The sequence below is a fragment of the Ranitomeya imitator genome, chromosome 4 (genome assembly GCF_032444005.1).
Source record: "Ranitomeya imitator isolate aRanImi1 chromosome 4, aRanImi1.pri, whole genome shotgun sequence".
Lineage (NCBI taxonomy): Eukaryota > Metazoa > Chordata > Amphibia > Anura > Dendrobatidae > Ranitomeya > Ranitomeya imitator.
The window spans coordinates 407,775,803-407,788,077 of NC_091285.1; the positions used below are offsets into that span (position 1 = coordinate 407,775,803).

Below are 12,275 nucleotides of genomic sequence, written 5' to 3' on the forward strand. Positions count from 1 at the left end.
TATTGTTTTGGAGCATAATGACAGCAGCATAATGTAAGGGCAATTTGGATTGCAGCAATAAATTGCATATTAGTCTCCTTGTTACAGTTTTGATTAAATACCTAATCAGTCTGCAGTTCTCCCAATGCTGAGCTCTGTATAACCCCGTCCGCACCACTAATTGACAGATTTCTGTGTATACTGTGCATAGGCTGAAAGCTGCCAAGCAACGGTCTGGGAAGGGGCGTGATTGGACTACTTGTTCAGTCAATGTAGTTCTCTAATGATAATCTCCTACTGATAGAACAATTGTAATGCCTGCTTCAGCACAGTAGCACACAACCTCCACAAGGGGGTGCGGGTGACGGAAAACAGGTACACTTGCAGTGAAAAGACAGAGCAGCAGGCAGGGGCCACTAGGTGGAGAAAGAGTTGTCAGAAAAAGCCAGGTCAGCAGCAGAGAGGGAATGAAGTACCAAAGGTCACAGCAATACACGTGGTCAAAAACAAGCCAAAGAAGTCAGAGCCGATCAGGACCAGGAAAGCCAGAGATGCAAAACAGAAAACAGGTCAGAGGACAAGGCGAGTCAAATACCAAGGGGTCACAACATGGGGAGCGAAAACTACAACGAGCGAAGTCACAGGGGAACACAGGAATGGGACCTAGGTAAACGGGCAGAGGATAAATCAGGGTATGATGGGGTCAGCTGCTCAAGCCAGAGACAGGAACCATAACTGAAACTGCTTGCAGATTACAGCATACTGAAATAGCCAGACAGATCCCAAAACGTGGCAAGGAAGATTAACCCCCACATGACCATCCCAGGGAGAGAATAATGAGAAACAAACCCCAGATCATGACAACAATGTTTTTAGGAAAACTGCATGAAGCAGCCCAGTAAATGATATATCGCTGAAATTAGGGTCTATGCCCTAGACCATGCTGTTCTTAGACAAGGTAGAAAAAATTAGGTGGTTAATATGACCTATGTATGTTCTATGAAGTCTGTACTGTCTTGAGAGTATGCAGGTTTACAACAAGAGAAAAAAAAGATGAGGCATGTGGAAATCTAGTAAGAAGGAACATAAACCAGCTCACCCGTGATTCAGCAACCAAACCTCGGGAGCTGGACATTTCTTTCTTTTTATGTGGAAATCTAATATGGTTAATCCTTCTTTCTTTGACATCTTCCCTTAGGGTAGAAAATGGACCACTCCAATGCATATTAGTCAGCTGATTCCACTGTACTTCATGGTTTGCCAACTTGCATCCAATATGTATGGGCACCAAACATTAACGCTACATTGTAAATATAGTAATACCATGTATACCTATACCGAAAATGGATGGTGCAAAATTAGTGCCTCAGTGTTCATAAATGAACATTACATAACACAAATTTATTAACATCAATAGACACAAGCTATCCAAGTTTTATCTGTACACTACAAATGTTCAAAGTGATTTCCATTGGTGACATGGCAGACATCTAGATGATAGTCCAGTTCTTTCCAGTTGCATTCCAGAAAATCTTCGGAAATATGCTTTGCTGTCTCAGTGATGCGTTATTCTTAATGCATTGTAGCCTTATAGAAATAATTTGTATCACTCAGACAGTGGAGTCCAAATCCAAGGATATGGTGGAATGTGTCTGGAGACTCTGGACAGAATTGGACTACCACCTAGTTATCTGGTAGTGGCTTTTCATGTTAATAAATTTGTGTTATGTAATGTTTACTTGGATATGAACACTGAGGCTTTAATTTTGTACTATCCATTTTGAATCACCCTGTATATATAAAGTCACCTATAGGACTTATTTTATGAAGTAATGGGCCAACTACTTTTTTTACATGTAACAATTAGGTCTGACGGCTAGTCACAACCCATGGACAGGCGGTGAGTCAGCGAAGTCAGACGGGGTCATTACCAAAAAAGCATGTAGTTTGCCAAGGCAAAATACGAAGACGTCGTCACATTCCTGGGTCAGAATACCAGAGAAATAGCTGATAAGCAAAGAGACAATAACAAGCGGGTAGTCAGAACATGCTCCAAAGGTCAGCAGCAAAAGATCAGATGCAAAGGGGCATTAACAAATGGGTAGTCATGACACGGTTCAAAGGTCAACAGCAGAAGATCAGATCTTAAAGCACAGGGATCAGGTGAACACACACCAAAGAGCATAAACTTTTGCCTGGCAATGATCTGGGCCAGACAGCTCACCTAAAAAGCAGAGCAATTACTAAGATCATGCAGAACATGTAGAAATCTGTGCACCTCACAGTCTCAGATAGGTCAATCAAGCTGTCAATTAAAGCACTAACAGCTCAGCACACCATAGCACATGATAGGATGACAGAGCTGTCTATCCTCGAGTCCCAGACACTGAGCAAAGGAATCGTGACAGGAGGCAAAATGTTGGGCACTTTCTTACTTTGAAATCCTCAGACTGCTTTCCTTAGTATTAATACCACCAAATTCAGGTGTTTAATGCTATAGACTATGCAGTAGGTAACCTTTAACTGAAAACTTTCTATAGACTGCTCCTACATCCCTTCTTCAGATTATGATGGTCACCACTGCCTCCTATACAGTATGATCCTTCCCACAGCTCCCCACACACAGTATGATGGCCTCCACAGCCATCTACACAGTAAGATTCCCAAACAGAGTCCAGAAAGGTCCTCTCACTCTCATCTGTAAAGCGTAAAACTCCTGTAGTTAGTAGAGCTCTCTTTCTCTCTTTCCACCGCATGTGTATTTTCTGAGCAATTGCAAGCTTTCCAGTATTGAGATTTATACAAATGTATTCCCCCAAATTTTGGGGTCAAATTTCACAAAGTCAGTGAATTTGATTTTCCAAATGTCCGCTCATCTCAACTTGACAGTTTGAATTCAATACTAAAATTTACTGTAAGTTATAATAGAATTATAGAAATAGCTGTAAAAACCAATGCATAGACATATTCAAAAGATTCATTGATCTATTTCATAACTAATTTATCTATATTTTCTAATTGTAGTTATCTGTTTTTATTTTGTGCAGGAATCTTGTATTGAGATATGCTTTATTTATCAGCCAAATGGACCATAGACAAAAAGCACTTGCTGTTCACTGTGATTTTTTTGCAACAGAGTGTTTTTGGTTTTACTGTGCTTTTTGTGTTTTCAAGTCTCTTGGTGGTGTGAACAGGTCTCTACAGGCTTGTTCACTGTACACACGGCTCATGTGTTCCTGTTTTACATAGACAAAAATAGTCTGGAGATGTTCATTGACTTCTAAGGTAGAGTCTTCAAGGAACGCTCCATGACTTATGCACAGGGAGGTGGCAATCTGCGACCAAAACCTATTGTCATGTATTGGTTATATATAGGCATTTCTTTTATTGTAATCTGCCAGTGGTGATAGTAAGATGACTGAAAATAGAGCTGTCATGCTCGGACATGGGTAAGTCCGGCAGACAACACAGCATACAAATACGACAGAATGGAAAAGGGAGAAGAAGGCCATAATGGTAGAGAACAAGAGATGGGATACCTCCTGACACCAACCTGTGCCTGTCCATAAGCTCCCCTTACGCCCTACGTGGGTCCTTCCCCTTGCTGTTGTTATGTGCCTAGTCACTGATTGCCACCTCAATGTGCCCTGGCTAGTGCACTGGTCGGCAAGGACGTTAGCCTCACCACTGCAGATGGTAAAACACAGGGAAAGAAAGAAACATGGGACAGACAAAGAAAAAGGAAGAAATACTCAGCATTAGGCTTTACTTTTAAGCTCAACAGCAGCAGAGAATACGGCACCTGGAATCCAAACTCCCACAGCAGCAACACCACTGACACAGGAGAGCTCCTCACCCCTAGCTGGTCTGCTTAGAAGAACTCTATTACTGATGATGGGTCATGTGACAATTTAAAGAAAATTGGGAGTGGTTACCAACCAATATCAGCTGACCAACCTAAAAGAACAGCCAGCAAGAGACAGACATTAACTCTTGCTGGACCAAAAGGAAAAAAAAAACATTTAAATTGCGATTGGCTGCCATAGCTGCCATCAATCCCATAATGAATTGTGACAAGAACAGAAACAACCTATTGGATGAGACTCAATAGTCATAGAGAAACTGCAAGATTGTAGTCTTGGTTAAATATAATTATGTAAAAGCTTAGAAAAAAAATCACCATATTGAAAAAATAAGTTTAACATAAACTTTATTTCAACAATAGGTCATTTTCTGATGTCATATTCTGCTTAAACTTCTGTGCTTTGATTTTACACAGACTGCAGGTCTGCAGAGGCAGCAGACATCGTGTTCCTTGTAGATGAGTCTTGGAGCGTAGGAGAAGACAACTTTCAGATTGTTAAAGACTTTATTAGAAGTATGATAAGCTCATTCCAGAATACGGAGGTGCTTGGAAAGGAAGGGATTCGATTTGGAGTTGCAGTTTATGGAGATTCCCCAAGGTATCACATCATATTGATAATGTACATGCAATGGTTACAATCATTCACATCATTTTCTCATATCACAGGTTATTTCAGTTAACTGACATCACTTTACAACTTCTGTATCATTCATCTCTTTTATTTTTAACTTAGATAATTGTATTAAGAAATTGAAAAATAGATTGATTATTCCATTGTTTTCACTGTTAAAGGGACACTGTCACCTGAATTTGGAGGGAACAATCTTCAGCCAATCTTCAGCGGGGTTTTGGGTTTTTTGATTCACCCTTTCCTTACCCGCTGGCTGCATGCTGGCTGCAATATTGGATTGAAGTTCATTCTCTGTCCTCCGTAGTACATGCCTGCACAAGGTAAGATTGCCATGTGCAGGCATGTACTACGGAGGACAGAGAATGAACTTCAATCCAATATTGCAGCCAGCATGCAGCCAGCAGGTAAGGAAAGGGTGAATCAAAAACCCCAAAACCCCGCCTCCATGGCTGAAGATTGTTCCCTCCAAATTCAGGTGACAGTGTCTCTTTAAATGGGAGGTTGGATGATATAATGTAAAATGGAAAGTTTCTCATATTTTGGAAGTATTTGTTAACAAAATATTATACCACATAATCATAATTGAATGTGGTATATGCTGCTCTCCTTACATAAAATGTACTGTATTTTTCTGAATGAAATCATAGTGTAGGATTGGTAACTGTGGGAATTAGTTAGATTTGACCTGTATTTTATTTTCCCTGTAATTAACAGTCGATCAAAAGAACATGTGTTAGGGTGTAAATAGTGACCACTAATTATTTGTGCTTATGAATGCTCTTCTTTTAGGGCACATTTCAGTTTTTTTAGCCCTTGCTGTCCTTTTTTAATAATTCACCTTTGACCCAATTAGTGAGACTTTTCACACATCTGTTATTAACAGATTTTTTGTTTTCTGGTAAACTCCGTGCATGTCCGATATCCAACTGTTTTCGCAGATCACAACCCATGTGGCTTCTTTTAAAAGCGGATGAAAAATGAAGACATTTCCCCTCCATTTGTAACTGATTTATGGTTAAAGGGGTTGTCCACTACTTTCAATTAACCCCCCCAATGTATCCCCCCGGGGCCTCTAATGAATTGGGCAATTACCTTGCGTTGCCGTTTTCGCCTGTGAGCGGTGCTATTCTGCCTGCTGAGTCCGGGTCACGTGACCCCCAGGCTGCAGCCGCCGCTCATTTCCGCCGACATCACGTCAATTTCCAGACTCTAGAAATTGACGTGACGTCAGCAGCAGGCGTGACCAGCCCCCATAGTCAGCAGTCACTCAGCAAGAGTGACTGGGCTGTGGGCGGTGCTGAGGGCTGCCTGCAGGGCTGTGCTGGGGGCGGGCGGGGCTCTGTATGCTCACTGCTGTCTGCTGCTGGGATCATGATGTGCGGGAGGGGCTGTGCTGCGGTCGCCGGGGATCTGCCCGCCGGCGCCGGTGTTTTTGTGGACTGGCGCCGGTGTCTGCCCGCCGGCGTGTGCGACGCTCTGCCCGCCGGCGTGTGCGGGGGTCTGCCCGCCGGCTTGTGCGGGTGCCTGCCCGCCGGCGTGTGCGGGGGTCTGCTCACCAGCGTGTGCGGGTGCCTGCTCGCCGGCGTGTGCGGGGGTCTGCCCGCCGGCATGTGTGTGTGCCGGCGATGTGTGTGTGCCGGCGATGTGTGTGTGTGTGCGCGTGCCGGCGATGTGTGTGTGCGCGTGCCGGCGCTGTGTGTGTGCGTGCCGGCGCTGTGTGTGTGTGTGCGCGTGCCGGCGCTGTGTGTGTGTGTGTGCCAGCGCTGTGTGTGTGTGTGCGTGCTGGCGCTGTGTGTGTGTGTGCGTGCCGGCACTGTGTGTGTGTGCGTGCCGGCGCTGTGTGTGTGTGTGCGTGCCGGCGCTGTGTGTGTGTGCCGGCGCTGTGTGTGTGTGTGTGTGTGCACGTGCCGGCGATATGTGTGTGTGCAGGCATCGTCCAATGGGACTACAAGTCCCATCGGGCTCTGCCTGCTACACTGACAGTAATTGACACATTAGCCAATGATGGGACAGTAGTAGTCCCATCATCCGGCTAATGTGTTGAATGTAAAAAAAAAACATACACAGTACATACATACATACATGCAACACACACCATGCAACGACATGCACCATGCGACATTCGACGACATGCACCATGCGACGACATGCAACACGCACCATGCGACGACATGCTGCATGCGACGACATGCACCATGCGACGACATGCGACATGCACCATGTGACATGCACCATGCGGTGACATGCTGCATGCACCATGCGACAACATGCCACATGCTACATGCGACGACATGCACCATGCGACGACATGCTGCATGCACCATGTGACGACATGCGGCATGCACCATGTGACATGCACCATGCGCCGACATGCAACATTCACCATGCAACGACATGCTGCATGCGACGACATGCACCATGCGGCGACATGCTACATGCACCATGCGACGACATGCACCATGCGACGACATGCAACATGCACCATGCGACAACATGCTGCATGCGACGACATGCACCATGTGACATGCACCATGCGGCGACATGCGACATGCACCATGCGACGACATGCACCATGTGACATGCACCATGCGGCGACATGCTGCATGCACCATGCGACGACATGCACCATGCGGCGACGTGCACCATGCGACGACATGCGACATGCGACATGCACCATGCGACAACATGCAACATGCAACGACATGCTGCATGCGACGACATGCACCATGCGGCGACATGCTGCATGCACCAGGCGACAACATGCGACATGCTACATGCGACGACATGCACCATGTGACGACATGCACCATGCGACGACATGTGACATGCACCATGTGACATGCACCATGTAACGACATGCACCATGCGACGACATGCACCATGCAGCGACATGCGACATGCACCATGTGACATGCACCATGCGATGACATGCACCATGCGACAACATGCGACATACAGTACATATATGCATACATACTACAGACATACAGTACATATAACATAGAGTACATACTCACCATCACTTGTCACTTTGTTCCCTGAAGCCATTGTCACCTGTAAAAAATATTAAAATAATAAACAAACACTATACTCCCTGTCTGCAGAAATCCAATTAAAACGAGTGTCCCACGTAGATCTCCCGTGGAGAGCAGGAGCATCAGTTGATGCGACCACTCTCCAGGGGCTCCAGGAACACAATGATGGAAGGTATCCTTCCATCATGTATTCCTCACAAGGTATTCCTACGCCCCTGTGAGAAAATAGTCCCTAGTCTCACTATTGGCATTGCTGGGTGAGACATTTTCCCACGCAGCAATTGCCATAAAGTGAGACCAGTGAACTAGAGTAACCTCAGTGATGCACTGCAGGAGCCATTGTCTCCTGTCAGTGTGTCACTGAGGGTTCTATAGAGCAGTGACATCACCCGATGTCACTGTTCTATAGGGGAGATCGTCGTGGGACACTCGTTATTAATTGGACTACGGCGGAAAGGTAGTATACGGTTTATTATTTTACTTTTTTTTGCAGGCGCTGAAGTATGGTACGTATGGTTAAATGAAGAATATTAAAATACTTTTTTCCAAATGTGTGTGTGTTTTATTAACCCTTTCTTACAATTGGATTAGTAATGGATAGGCGTCTTATTGACGCCTCTCCGTTATTAACCAGGCTTAATGTCACCTTACAATAGCAAGGTGACATTAACCCCTTATTACCCCATATCCCACCGCTACTCGGGAGTGGGAAGAGAGGGGCTAAGTGCCGGAATTGGCACATCTTACAGATGCGCCATTTCTGGGGTGGCTACGGACTGGTATTTGTAGCCGGGGGGGCCAATATCCATGGCCCCTCTCTAGGCTATGAATATCAGCCTGCAGCTGTCTGCGTAGCCTTTCTGGCTATAAAATATAGGGGGACCCCACGTCATTTTTTTTTGGGGGGGGTCCCCCTCTTTTAATAGCCAGTAAAGGCTACGCAGACAGCTGCGGGCTGATATTCATAGCAGGCTACAGATATTGGCCCCGGCCGTCGGCTTTCCCCCTCTGGCGCAGAAAATTGCGCGGGAGCCCACGCCGTTTTTTTTCTGCTTTTTTTTTTTCTTTTTAAATTCATCGCTCATTAAGGCCTCTTTCACTCTTGCATCAGTACGGGTCCATCGCTATGCGTCGGGCCGACGTACCGACGCACGTTGTGAAATTTGTGCACGACGTGGGCAGCGGATGCAGTTTTTCAACGCATCCGCTGCCCATTCTGAAATGCGGGGAGGAGGGGGCGGAGTTTCTGCCGCAAATGCACGGTAGAGAATGGCGGGCGAGCCGGCCAAAAAAATAAATTTTCAATTGAACTTTTTTTGTGCCGACGGTCCGCCAAAACACGACGGATCCGTAGCACGACGGAGGCGATGTCTGGCCATCCGTCACGATCCGTCACTAATACAAGTCTATGGGTAAAACGCATCCTGCGAGCACATTTGCGGGATCCGTTTACTTGCACCAGATCGATTTTTCCGCCAGATCCGTTTTTTTCAACCGGATCCGTTTTTTTCCGCCGGATCCATTTTATTCCACCGGATGTTTTTTTGTTTTCCGCCAGATCTGTTTTTTCTGATCGAGTTGTATTAGCGCCGGATTGCGCCTGGTGGCCACACGTTTAATCCGTTTTTGCAAGATCCATCAAAAAAGCTGTTTCCACCGGACGGAAAACACATACAGAGGAACGGTTTTTCGGTACGTTGAAAAAATGCACAGCGACTGATCTAGCAAAAAACGGATGAAACGTGTGGCCATCAGACGCACTCCGGCGCTAATACAACTCTATGAGAAAAAAACGGATCTGGCGGAAAAAAACGATCAGGTGGTAAAAAACGGATACGGCGGAAAATAAAAGATCCGGCAGAAAAAAAAAGATCCGGCAGAAAAAAAAATCTGGCGAAAAAAAAAACGGATCCTGCAAATGTGCTCGCAGGATGAGTTTTGTACCCATAGACTTGTATTAGCAACGTATCCGTCGTGTTTTGGCGGACACAACGCACAAAAAAAGTTCAATGTAACTTTTTTTGTGCGACGTGTCTGCCATTTCCGACCGCGCATGCGTGGCTGGAACTCCACCCCCTCCTCCACGCTAAAGTTAGCATAACGTCCGTCGGTACGTCTGGCTGAAGGTTTGCGACGGCCCCGTACCGACGCAAGTGTGAAAGTAGCCTTACATCTGAATTTGCTGAGTATAATGCAGCCACCCCAGAGTATAATGTAGCCCCCATAGAATATAATGCAGCCCCCCATAGTATATCAGACAGCCTCCCCCATAGAATATAATATACCCCCCATAGTATATAACACAGCCTCCCCCATAGAATAGAATATACCCCCGCAATAGTATATAACACAGCCACATAGTATATAACACGGCCTCCCCCATAGAATATAATATACCTCCCATAGTATATATCAAAGCCCGCATATAATATAGCACAACTTGCATAGTATATAGCACAGCCCACATAATATAGCACAGCCCGCGTAGTAGTATACAGCACAGCCCGTGTAGTAGTATACAGCACAGCCCGGGTCGTAGTATATACAGCACAACACGAGTAGTAGTATATACAGCACAGCCCACACAGTGGTATATACACAGCACAGCCCACACAGTGGTATATACACAGCACAGCCCACACAGTGGTATATACACAGCACAGCCCACACAGTGGTATATACACAGCACAGCCCACACAGTGGTACATACACAGCACAGCCCACACAGTGGTATATACACAGCACAGCCCACACAGTGGTATATACAGCACAACCCACATCTCATCCCCCCGATAATGGCTCCACACTCTCCTCACCTTTCCTCTTGCCCGCGCTGCTCCTATCTCGGTGGCTGCAGTCTGCCCGGGACACAGCAGGTGCGCGATGATATGACGTCATCGTGCACCCGCAGTGTCAGAGGCAGAGCGGGGAATGATGGGAGAGGGAGCATCAGCGGACGCTCTCTCCTCCATCATTGCATTGAACTATACCGGCGTCATAGACGCTGGTATAGTTGAATGCGGCGGCGGCACTGGCGGGGGGAGGGGGGAAAGAGTGCAGCGGCCCACTACTGGCACCGGCCCTTCTAGCATTTGCCAGAAGTGCCCGATGGCCAGTCCGGCCCTGGTCACCGCCCACCACTTCCCTCCTCCTGAACCGCAGCGTTTCTCGGACCCACATCCGCAGCAAAACTGCAGATATTTGTTACAGCTCAATGAAAGTCTAAGGCCGGAGTCACACTACAGCGGGATACGGCCGAGTCTCGCAGGTTAAATACAAGCTCTGGCACCGGCACTCCGGAGCGGAGCGTGCGGCTCCATGTATTGCTATGCGGCCGCATGCTCCGCTCCAGAGTGCCGGTGCCAGAGCCTGGTTTTAACCTGCGAGACTCGGCCGTATCTCGCTGTAGTGTGATCCCGGCGTAAGCGTGCAGAAACGCTGCAGTTCGGCACAAAAGAAGTGACATCCTGCGGAGAAAAAAAAAAGCTGCGTTTCGGTGCGGGCTTTTCCGCAGCATGTGCACAACAAGTCTGCGGCTCCCATAGACTTGCATTGGTTGTGCACTACACTGCGGATTTAATGCAATTCCGTACTGCAAAAAACGCTGCGGATCTGCAATCAAATTCGCAACGTGTGCACACAGCCTTAGCATTTAGTGACCCTAGCAAAAAGGCAAGCAAAAAACAAGTGTGGGATTGCACTTTTTTAGCAATTTCATCGCACTTTGAATTTTTTTCACATTTTCTACTACACGACATGGTAAAACCAATGGTGTCGTTCAAAAGTAGAAATTGTCCCGCAAAAGATAAGCCCTCACATGGCCATAGTGACGGAAACATTATGGCTCTGGAAAGAAGGGGAGCGATAAACGAAAAAAGCTCCAGGGGTGAAGGGGTTTAGAAACATGGATATGGACATATCTATGGAAATAGATATATAGATATATCTGTATGTATCTATCTATCCCATATCTATCTAATTCTATCTGTCTGTCTATCTCTATCTATCTAATATCCATCTATCTAATATCTATCTATCTATCTATCCCATATCTATCTATCTATCATCTATCTATCTATCTATCTATCTATCTATCTATCTCTGTGTGTGTAATGGAGTGTGGATTGGACAAATGTAAAAGAGGAGTTGGACAGAAATGACACCACACATCTTTTTGAAGAGAGAGGAGAGAGAGGAGGGAGGGGTTTGGGTGTGTTTTTGGAGTGGGTGTGCTAGGTTCGGGCTTAGTGGCAGTGCAAAGCATTATGGAACTTGTAGTATTAGGGCACAATAAGGAAGTTGTCGATTAACCTCATGAGAGCTGAATCCAGCACTGAAGATGTGCTGCTACAGCATGATAACAGGTAATATTGCTAAAATAAACACAGTAGATGTTTTCAGTAGCACATAATAGCAAGATTTATGAAAAAAAAAAAAAACTTTATGGTAGTGGACAACTTCTTTAACATATCCAAAGCTGCTTTTTTTCACAGTATAAAGGAATGGATAGCTTTCATTGGAAAACTGTCTTTAAAGGGAATCCGTCAGCAGGTTTTTGCTACCTCATATGAGAGCAGCATATTGTAGGGAAAGAGAAACTGAATTCAACGATGTATCACTTAGTTTGCTGGGTGAAGCAGTTCTGACATAATCAGAGTATTTAAATTTAGAATGAAGCAGAGCTGATAAAGCTAACCCCGCCACACCAGGCTCTGTATGTATAAAGTCTATAGACAGTGAGGTGCTTATCACAGGAGGGGGCGTT

At 45.8% G+C, this 12,275-nt stretch overlaps 1 protein-coding gene across 1 annotated transcript in view; it reads left to right on the top strand.

Annotated features, from left to right (window-relative positions):
* The window catches only part of LOC138676256 (collagen alpha-1(VII) chain-like), an 831,262-nt gene that overhangs the window by 130,799 nt on the left and 688,188 nt on the right, over positions 1 to 12,275 (top strand). Inside the window, exon 3 of the mRNA XM_069765365.1 lies at positions 4,259 to 4,442. Within this exon, the coding sequence (XP_069621466.1) occupies positions 4,259 to 4,442 (184 nt within the window). The remainder of the gene's footprint in view (positions 1 to 4,258; positions 4,443 to 12,275) is intronic.